Source organism: Cryptomeria japonica, chromosome 9 (genome assembly GCF_030272615.1).
Source record: "Cryptomeria japonica chromosome 9, Sugi_1.0, whole genome shotgun sequence".
NCBI lineage: Eukaryota > Viridiplantae > Streptophyta > Pinopsida > Cupressales > Cupressaceae > Cryptomeria > Cryptomeria japonica.
In genome coordinates this window covers 45,236,897-45,248,116 of record NC_081413.1, presented here as the reverse complement: position 1 = coordinate 45,248,116, position 11,220 = coordinate 45,236,897, and the positions used below count along the sequence as shown (strand labels likewise).

The 11,220-nt window shown below is 32.3% G+C and overlaps 1 protein-coding gene across 1 annotated transcript; it reads right to left on the bottom strand.

Moving 5' to 3' along the window:
* Window positions 1-3,745: 3,745 nt before the first annotated feature.
* LOC131043910 (phenolic glucoside malonyltransferase 1-like) lies at window positions 3,746-5,380 on the bottom strand. The gene is made up of 2 exons (XM_057977145.2): window positions 5,087-5,380; window positions 3,746-4,711 (listed from the first exon to the last, which is right to left on the bottom strand). The coding sequence occupies exons 1-2, from the start codon at window positions 5,378-5,380 to the stop codon at window positions 3,746-3,748; spliced, it is 1,260 nt and encodes a 419-aa protein (XP_057833128.2).
* Window positions 5,381-11,220: the final 5,840 nt, after the last annotated feature.

Below are 11,220 nucleotides of genomic sequence, written 5' to 3'. Positions count from 1 at the left end.
TAATATTTGTCTAAGATTATAAGAGACTTCTATATTTCAAGATCGATAAAAATCATAAGTTATTATTTGGAGTTGGTGAGTGTTGTTTACCTTGGAAAAGTAATTCAAATGTTTCTTTTAAATGGTACAACTATGCTTTCATGATTCTCTATTAAATTGCACTTTTTTTCATAAATGTTTTCTTACAAAGGTTTTAGGGTAGCATTGTAGGTTCCTAAAGTACCACTTGGATATTCCATCAAATATTTTCAAGGTATTATATAATGATCTCAATTAAAATTATGCAATATTTTGTGTAACTTTATAATTTATTATATATTTTTAATATAAAAATTAGAATCTACCTAGAACAAAAAATAAAAAATAAAAAATAATTGCTTAGAAATAATTAGAAAACCCTGGTTTATCAACTTCATATGATCAATCTCAATGATTACAATCATTGATATAAAACCTATGTTACTCCAAACACTCAAATCTGAATTAAAATAATCATTTCAGCATCATATAGTCAAATTGAAAACCCTTAGATATGTGATTTTATTTTTCCCACTAAGTTAGAAATGATAACAATGCATGAAACAATATTTTATTATGAAATTAATAATGAAAAATCACTCACAAATATAGATGTGGATATCGTTGAAAAATCTTGTTTTATTGTGAAATCCTCTGATAGTTGGTATGAATAATTGTCGGTTGTGATGGGGAATTCAGGATTTTGGTGGCAAGTAAAGTGGTGTGAAGAGTTGTGCAATATCATATAATGCTGATATAACTACCTCAAGTCTAATCAAACCCTCAATGATTCTAGTACACAATACATAATGATGATAAATGATTGTTATGGTGTGAAAAGCCTACATGGATAATGTAATTCGTCCCATAATTTTTGTTATTGAATAAAAATGCAAGTTACAAATGAGAAATGCAGCAACAACTGCAAGAAGACTTGAGTCCGGGAGAAGAAGTTCATACAAAAAAGTATAGATCTAAACTTTTGTACAACCAAAATTTTTACAAAGAGGAGCATCAACAACTACATAGAAAAGAGGAGATTACAAAATAACAATGAAGGCATTGCTCCAATAGAACAAATAACATAGACATGGACCAAACTCAACTTTGTAAGGAATATCTTAACCTTGATGTCATAGGGATCCTTTTATTCTTCAGCATATGCTCCAAGTGGGTTTTAATTTATTGAATTTAGAAGTCCAATTTTAAATTCTTCACGTTGTTCTCCTGAAGATGAAAAAATAGACAAGCCAAAAGGTAGAAAACATTAGAGTAAAACCTTAAAAATACAACTTCCTGGTGATCATTGTAAATGTTAAAGACTGCTTTACATCTATTTCTCCACAAATGCAATAAAATAACATGTTTAACACCATCAACAATGACATTAGTATGTAAGCCAACCCCAAGTAAAGCCTGTTTCCAACCCAACTTGTGTTAAAAAATAGCAGGCAAATCATTGAAAATGAAATTTCACTGCTTTTTTGCAAATGGACATCCCTAAAAGACATGTCTCATGTTTTTAAATCTATGACATAATGGACAATTATTAGACGGAACCATTAAACATTTCAACTTGTCCTTGATTGGCAGTTTGCAATGTAATATCTTCCAAGCCAATAACTGAGAATTTGAATTGATTTTCATTCTCCAAATTTGGGTAGATAATTTAGACCAAAACTTTTCGTTGAACCTACACTTCCATCTAATGTTGAGATGAGGCTTTTAAGGCAAATCGGGAAGCATTTGTGTGTATAATTTCTTTAATGGAAAAAACAAAAGGGGATAGGATGACAACCATACCCAATGAAAAAAACAAAAGGGGAGAGGATGACAACCATACCCAATTTTTGTAGAAATTACAATGGATAGTACACATTTTAATAGAGAATTCCAATGGCACCAAGGATTGAAAAAAAAAATGGTTTATACTTATTGCTCAAACTAAACTGAGCTTTAATAGTATGCCATGGTAACCAACTCAAAGTAGAGAAATCCCAAAGGTCTCCCACATTGCAAATTCCCCTCTTGAATAAGAAGTATGAGAATTTGGAAAATATTAAAGCAAGGGGCTACTCCTAATACAAAATATGTCTATTCCACTATGTTGAAGAGAACCTTCTCTCCATTTCAAGAAATAACATATATGCTGCCAGACTTTCCAAATAGATTGAAGATGAAATGATGCTTTGACTGAGAAAAAAGAAGCATGAGGAGTTTTGTCTAACCACCCCATAACTTGCCATTTGCCTTTGACAGAAGCAAGGTTAATTCTATTTCATCCCATAATTGTTAATATTATATTGATCTAGAATAAATGCTAGACAAATTAACAACTAATGTGCATGCACACTCTTGTAAAGATAATTTTTGAATTTTTATGTAGCTGGGTTACCTCCAAAAAATAGTGTCAAAACCCTCTCAAACGATGTTAACTAAAATTTTATATCAGTGTAAGAACTTCAATATCATCTTTTAGGATGCTTAAAAAACCACAAAAAAATTGAAACTTAATATAGACACCCTTAAATAAGATGATTTTTTATTTGCCGAATAATACTATAGTGCTCTTATAGTGGCACTACAACATATTGGAAAATATCTTCAAATCCTCAACCAGTTGACACAACTATGATCTTTGGATGAAATCGCCCAAAATGTGAAACAAGGGTTTTCGTCTTTGATCGGAAATGTGAAATCCAAATTGATTTTCATCCTCTTAAAACTAAAACAAATTAAGGGTTTTCATCCTTGGATGTCCTAGATCAAACAAATTACTCAAATCTGAAAAATTAGATGCAAAAGGATAACTTAAAGGATCCTCAAATGAAGATAGGCAACTCCTTGATGTAGATTTTTGAATTGAATCCTAAATTTCCCTCCAAGTATTTAAAACTACTTTTATTTTAATACTAATATTTAGAAACACCTTTTGCTATAATTATAATAAGATTAAGATGTCTTCTGAAGTAGAGATTATTGAGCATAATTTAAATAATATTATTAATTATCTTAATTCAAAAATGATTTAGCGTGACATATTCAAACATAAAAACTATATAAAACTAATATTATTAATTATCTTAATTCAAATAAAAGAACATGTCATATTCAAACCATAAAAACTACATAAACATGATATCCCATTTGAAATCCTTCACCTATAAATTATAAAAATCTAGATTAATATCTAATTTAATGATTTTTTAAAAGTTTAACACTACTTTGCAAACTAATTACTCAAATTTTAATTTTAAAATAAATATATTCAATTTTAAAATAATACTTTTAAAAGTTTTTATGATTTAAAATTTAATAATTTATAAAAAAATAAAATTCCATTCTTAGATCTATATAAATATACATAGATTAGTATACTAAAAAAATTTATATATAAAAATATTTGTGAGTAAAAATGTTTAAACAAAGTTAAAATATAAAGATTTAGTTTTTCTATGATGAATTATGTAATATGATTTGAAACGTAAAAACTGTAGACAATGTAATTTGAAAATTACATGACTTCAAAGTTAGAACATTTCTCATTCATTTTCCATGCACTTAAACTAAAGTTCAGAAAAGTCTTTGTGTTGTTCTCAGATTTGAATAGTAGACATGCCTGCTACTAATTAAAATGGTCTCAGGGAAAAAACATATATACAACTAATTGCTTACAAAGGAAACCAACGACATGCAATTCCCTTTGGGAAGCTTAGCTAAGAAGATTTCAGTGGGGAGCAGAGAGGAGATGAGTTAAGGTTTCTATTTGATGTTGAGGAAGGCGAGTGGACACAACTATGCTTCCTCCTCCATCTTTTGGAGCAAAGAAAACCATAACCCCATTTTCATTCATGGCTGCAGCCTGCACATTCAATGGCCTTCCCCACCCAAAGTCAATCTCATAAACTGGAAACCTGTGAGAACTCACCACATTGGAAGTACAAAGCCCTCCAAATTCATGAAACAGAGGCACAAAACCGCTATCAGGAGATTCCAGCCAATCTACCATATTATTAATCTGAGTTTCTGATGTACAGGAATTGACGAGCTCCTGTATAAGCCCCGCAGCAAAGCAGAGTTTGTTTGCAAGCAAAATTTTTTCTGTTGTACGCACAATACCCAGAGACAAGCAGTTGCCAAAATAAGCCTTAGGCAATGGGGGCTTTACACGGCCTCTGCAATCAGCCAGAAGTGAGAATACAATTGGTTCATCATCTGCCACTTCGCGGGCCCTGGTTAGGCATCTCCAAAACTGTGCAGTTACTGCAATGAAGGAGCTCGAAGCCCCGCTCTGCTGTTTCAGGTCTCTGATCATTATTTCTGTAAAGCAGAAGGTTGAGTATCTGGGTTCTGTATTGTTCCCCAGCCATTTTTGAATACCCACTTCACGTTCCAATGCTTGTTCACTACTAGAATTTTCTGAGTTTTGCTGTAGGTCATCTGGTAAGAACTTGTAAATCTGAGCCCGTGGAATCCCATTGATTACTACTTCATGGGGTTTGTATGAAATGGGAATGGGCTTCTTGTTTTCTAGTTTGAATACTGTTCTACTGTGCAGGGGAGGATTCGAAACCGGGAGGCCTCTGCTACACTCTGCCCATGATTTCATGAAATTCCAAAACGAGTTTCCATCTGCTATAACATGATGAAGAGTGGTTCCTATACATATTCCCCCTTCCTCAAAAGATGTAACCTATCATACCAGTTCTTTCAAAATTGAGAAGAGCCAATACGCCGGCAAGAATAAAAATCCAAAGAAATATTTTAATCAGCAGTAAAACCCACTCAGATCTGTGCTCGAATCTTAAATTCCAGAAAAACAAAATTAATTCTTATTATTTTTTACCCTTGAAAAATAATCATACTGCATAGTAAATAAGTCTTCAAGAGATGTGCATACCTGCACAGAGAGAAACGGTCTAGTGCAATTTTGTTCCTCTAATGGGTGAGCTTTAGGGACCAGGTTTTGGTAAAAGGGTTTATACTGAAACCCATCTCTTTCCAGAAAGAAGAAGGGCATATCTATTGATGCTACCATGAATTCCACCCCTGCATCATTTCAGTCAACCTCTAATCTGCCTGATTGTCCCTTGTCTAAGCGACCAGCCAATGGATAGAAATACACCAGGAATGAGGAGAGGCTTTTCTTTAAGCTCTCCAGTATTGAAGGGTATTGGTTTTTAGGCGAGATTGTATAGAAGAGAATCCTCTGAACATTATTGATTGGCAACCAGAGCAGATCAAGGTTTGAGAGAAACATTGGGTGCCTCTCTGTTGGGATGGCCGGTGCCACACTTGAAATTCTGTGCACCTTTACCTGTGCCTGTGCTTTTTCCATTACTTGTCCTTCTGCTTCCTCCATTACTGCTACTGTTTCCTTCTCTCTTCATCACACAGCAGAGCATTCTTTTGACAATATTGAACGCCTGAAGGAGTTTCTTCATTTGGAGTGATCGACCTGCTCTACAAAATCAACGGTTGGCAGTACACTACACCCTATCAATGCAAGACGTTTGAATTGATCGGGTCCGTTTATCTCATCGCCTGCTCATTGGTTTGTTGGCAGGATTGTCAGCTAAAATCACCCTCAAATTTCGAGTTACCTGGTTGGCCATGTGACATTATATTGGTTTGAACGTGTATAGAAAAAATAATAATGATAATGATAATAATGAACTTGGGTTTGTGCTGTAAAAAATGCTTTTGTAAAATCAAATTGAAAATATAATAATATAATAATGATATAATAATAATATATTATTTACTTCAATAATATAATAATAATATATTAAATTCTTCAATAATAAAATAATGATATAATAATTATATATTATTTACTTCAATTCGACTTTAATCAACATTAAATCTTATTTAATATTACTCTAATTGAACCATACTCTTGATCTTTAACCCAACCCAAATAATTAATAACAGTATATAATAATAACAAGCATACTTATATTTTTAGAAATCTAAGTAAAATATGTCTAGAGATATCAAGTTTCAAAATATGGAATATTTATATATTCAATGATAAAGTATGAGGTGCAATTAAAGTCAATGATATATGATGTTTTTAATTTAATTTTGGTTAATTTTGAATTAATGATAATTAAAATGAGATAAAGGCAATATCATACTTTTAGAGGTATAATAACAACATTTGTAAAATATTATGCAAATTAAAAAAATAGGAATCATTTATCAAAATGATACTTAAAAAAGGGAAAAACATTCACTTGACAAATCATTCACGGAGTAGTAATAACTGTTAAACATCTATACTATATTAGAATCATTGAATTTAGTCATAGATACAATGTGTAAATAGGTTTTCAAAATTCGTATCAAGTTTTACTTTGTTAACCATTTATGCAATGGTAATATCTCTTTCTTTTCAATATCATGAAGAAGAGCCCGAACTTTGATTATTACATTGGATTTCACAACATATAATTTACGTATCCCATAGTGAGCATGTAACAACCTGAATGATAGCATGACTTGATGCACTATGAGTTTGATAGAATAATTAAACTTAAGAGTAGTAAGCAACCATTCTTCAAGTGGTCCTGTGTAAAAAATTAATTCATGATTGTCCTTTAAGAAATCTCATGAACTTCATATTGAGTTGTTTAGATTGGTTGTGGTTTTGATTGTCACTGTTGGCCTAAGAGTGACCTTCTAGATACATCTAGCAGGGTAAAGGTCTCGAAGCTCATGGTATTGAGAAATTGGCTAGTCACATAAATCTATAATCTCAATTTGTAGATTATAAAATTTTACATCTAAGTTCATTTTCACCTTGGAATCATAGAGGAAGTTAAATTATAAACAATAATTATGAATTTTCTTTGACTATTCTTTGGTCCATTTTTGTCAATTCTATTGATCAATTTTTCTCTCAACCAGTAGAAGACACTTAATTCCTCTATACGAAGGATGACATTGAACGAAAGATGGTGGTGGTACTTTTTCAACCAATTGGACATCTGTATAACTTGTAGTATTGGGTTGACACATGCAATCAACATTTCTTCTACTTGAGTCAATTTGACAAGCTCCTCTAGTTGTGGGCCAAGATCCATTTTAATTTGAAGCGGAAAATCTATGAATATCTTTCTCTTGTCGATATCTAGTACATACTATACCTTGAGCAGTGCGAGCATTCTTGACAAATATGACACATGTTTGGCAATCTAAGGTTATCTTATTGATGTTGAAATTGCAATTGGAATCTTTTGAAATCAACTTTAAGCATTCCATTTAGGTTTTATATATTTTCAACATGTCTTTGTACAACTGAATTGATTCCCATTGGTGTTGCATGCTTAGGTGTTTTTGGTACATGTTATGTTGAACTTGAAATTTCATTTAGAAAATTCAATTCAATATTTGAATAACATTGTTGATCGTATGTACCACTTGATTGTATATCAAATTGATGTCCTTCTTCTCCATTTTGATTTTCTAATACTTGGACTATTACTTTTTCCCTTCTTCTAATATCTCTTTGCCGTCAAGCTTCATTATCTCGTATTCTTTGTTCTTCCCTTTGAACTTCTATCATTTATTCCTATTGTCGTCTTCGATTTTCTTTTTGATCTACTCTCTATGACATTCTCTTTGATATTGTCTTCTTTGCTCCTTTGATTCAAAATTCAATCTTGGTTGCACCATAGCTATTAAAAAAACATATTTGGCATAAAGTAATTGTGTTAATCTTGGAGTATTATAGTGAAGAAGCTTGAACTTGAAAATTTATAGTGGAAGAATGGAAAACCCATTTTTATTTTATAGCAATTGAATTTTGCATGCACAAATATTGGAAAAGGAACATTCAAAGTAGAAGATAAACTTATAGGAATTGAGAAGTCTATATTGAATCGAACAAAATTGACTAAGTCGAAAAAATACAGTTCCCTCTAGATTCAATGACTATGTTCACTCTTGTTAGATGCCAACCTTTTTCTATTGTTGAAGTTGTTTACTATAAATTTGGAGGTCAATTCCTTGTTGTACATAGCAGAGGTTATTTAATTTAAATTATTTGATTTATTTTTTGATAAATATGCATTCCATTAAAATAAGTATAAAGTATACACTATTCACAAAAAAAGTGGGAGAAAGAGATCACTCCGCCAGAGTCACATGTAGAGAAAACTTTAGTGGCGATGTTTTGCCAATTGGCAAATAGTCATGAGGATCGGGGATTTTGAAATTGGTGAATATGAGAATTGGGGGTCTATCTCTCATTCGCCCAATTTTATTGCATTATCGATTGTAAGCAAAGTGTTTGGCTACCATCTTTTGGGTCCAGTCATACTTTGTGCACCTTTTTCGCCAACAACTTACAAAGTTCCAATGTACATGCACCCATTTATTCGTCAATACCAACTAAGCAGTTGGATACAAAAATCGTTTAGGAAGACCCATTTCACCAACTGTTTTGTAAGTTATCATTGAGGAGGATCCATTTTCACCAACTGTGTTGTAATTGAACGACAATTATAGTTCCATGATCGCCTTGGAAATTGAAACGTATCATTTTTTTAGCTAGGGAGATTCACCCATTTTCACTCAATGATGCGAATAGCCCGCTTAAATTCGCCAAACTTTAAGATTAATTTTAAAATGATCCGCGAAATTTGCCAAATTTGGATTGGTATAAATACAGTCAAAAGTTGGTACTTTATTGTCCTAATTGTTTTGTTCTAAGCTCTTTATAGTCGATTCAGACAAACAATTTGCTACTACAGATATTGTTGTATAAGAGACTTCGACAAAACCAATTTGTAGGTGTGAGTGAAAATTTCCTTTTCAGTTTTATAAGATTATTCATCCACAAAATTTACAAATTTTAGTTCATTTTTTAAAATTATTTAGTAGTGTTTCATTTATTGCCTGAGTAATCAAGACTTAGGGGGCTAGGATCTATCTTCTTAGTTCTTAATTTCTATTTCTTTCAGTTTGTATTTCTTGAGAGATATCGAGCAACCAAAGTCTTGAAAATGTTGAAGGGAGGCCATCAAAGCGTAGAAATAAAAGCATAAGGTCACACTTCAGTAATATTAATATTGGCGGTCCATGAGAGGGAGATGCAACATCTATACTTGTAGATGCACCAAAAAATATTGTTGAAGGAGAAACGTCCAAGAAAGATTCAAATGAGATAATCGAGATGGATACCAACGTCGTATTTGATGTTCCAATGGAATTGGATTCCCATAATATTCATAATAAGCTAATTGAGGTTGATGTAAATGCTATAGGAAATGTTGATGTGAATGACCTAGATGATGTTATTAAGAAAGGTGTAGATGATGTTGGTGGAAGTACAGGAAAGGGAAAAAGAAGAAGAAAATAAAAAGTGGGCCGCAAGTGGGAAATGCAAGGGATTTTCAATTAGATTGGGTGTCAAGGTACCCATTCATTGAAGAAGTGCCAAATCTAAACAAAGATGAGCCTTCAATAGAATGCAATTGTACGATATGTAGTTGGAAACTAAAATGGGGCAAGAAGTTGCATCTAAAACTAGATACTATAGAGAAGCATATCAGTAAAGTATATGAAAAACAAATCATAGATGAAAAAGAATGATCAGTGACTAGATGAAAAACAAAGGAAGAATGTAAACATGTTAAGTATGAAGAAGAGTATAAAGAGCATGGAGAAGAATGCTAAATGTTGAGGTTAGATTGAGACTCAATTCAAACATATCATGTCAGAAACATTCAAGTCAAAAATTGTCCAGTTGAGTGTTGTTTTTCATCTTTTGAAAAATGGTCATCCTATGTTAGACTACCCTGAATTTGCTACTTTATTAAGATTTTTGAATGTTCCTAGATTTCCTCAGAAACATTGGTCAAAAAATAGTGGATGGGAATGGGCAAGTTGTCTTGGTGATGTGGAAATAGACGATGTAAAGGAAAATACTAAACAATCAAACTTTATTGCATTATCTTTAGATGAAGTTACAACAGTCGATAATACTTCTTGGATATGTATGCATGTGTATACCGTAATGAGGCATGAACACAAATCTCATTTAATTTATGTTGTTAAAATGAAGGAAAATTCCACAATGTAAAATATATTTGAGTTAGTTAAGAAATCTTTAAAATAGTTTGGTGGTATGCATGGCTTATCAATTGCCAAAAAGTTGGTATATGTAGGAGTTGATGGAGCTGCAGTGTTTCAAGGTCATAGGAATGGTCTTTGTGCAAAGATACAAAGTTCTATTTCACCATATGTGATTGGCATTCACTGCATGACCCACAGATTGAATTTAACTTTTAGAATTATGAGCAAATTTGAATAAGTAGCTAGAGTTGAAAATATGGTTCGCGAGCTATACTCATTTTTCTGTCGAAGTCCCAAATAATTTGCAGAATTTCAAAAATTTGCCAAGGTAATAGTCGATGGAAACGAGCTTCTTAAGGATGTTGATACAAGATGGATCTCCTTGTGGGGACCAACAAAAAGAGTTTTATCTGAATATAAATCCCCGATTGGACTAATGTACGAAAAACAAGAAGGGTCAGTAGACAAAGCTTCAGAGAATTTACATAGGTTAAGTGATGTAGAGACACTCTTAACATTGGCTAGTATTCTCCCCCTTTTGAATGAAATGAGAAAGCTTGTGAAAGTAGCTCAAGAAAGAACTCTGTATATTCAAGAATATACTAGTCTACATAGAAGGTTAATAATGACCCTTGATAATATGTATCGATCACAAGAGACTTTATAACGGAGGAATTTTCTAGCTAGCATCTGATGAGAGATCTAGAAAATCCTGACAATTTTTTTAAGTTTAACACTAGCGGAGATTTATGTATACGCGTACGTTTATATGAGGTACCAATGCACCAGTATGCCACTAGTGGTTGTAGGCGCTCAAGTAGAATGAGAGATGTACCTATTACTAGGGAAGCTCTTAACCAAATCGTCAATTCTATAAAAGAGACTTTAAAAAGAGAATTGCAAAAGAGGTTTCAGATAAGATTTTAAGCCGATTCGTTAAGAGGGACTATTAGAAGCCATGTCTATTATGTATCCTAATTATTGGGCTAGTTGTAGTATAACATATTATTTAAAAAATTACAATGCTTGATTTTAATAATTTTTGTAAGAAATCCATATGCCATGTCGATGGAAAGGAAACATCAATAGATGGAGTTTTGGATAAGCACAAGCTCTCAC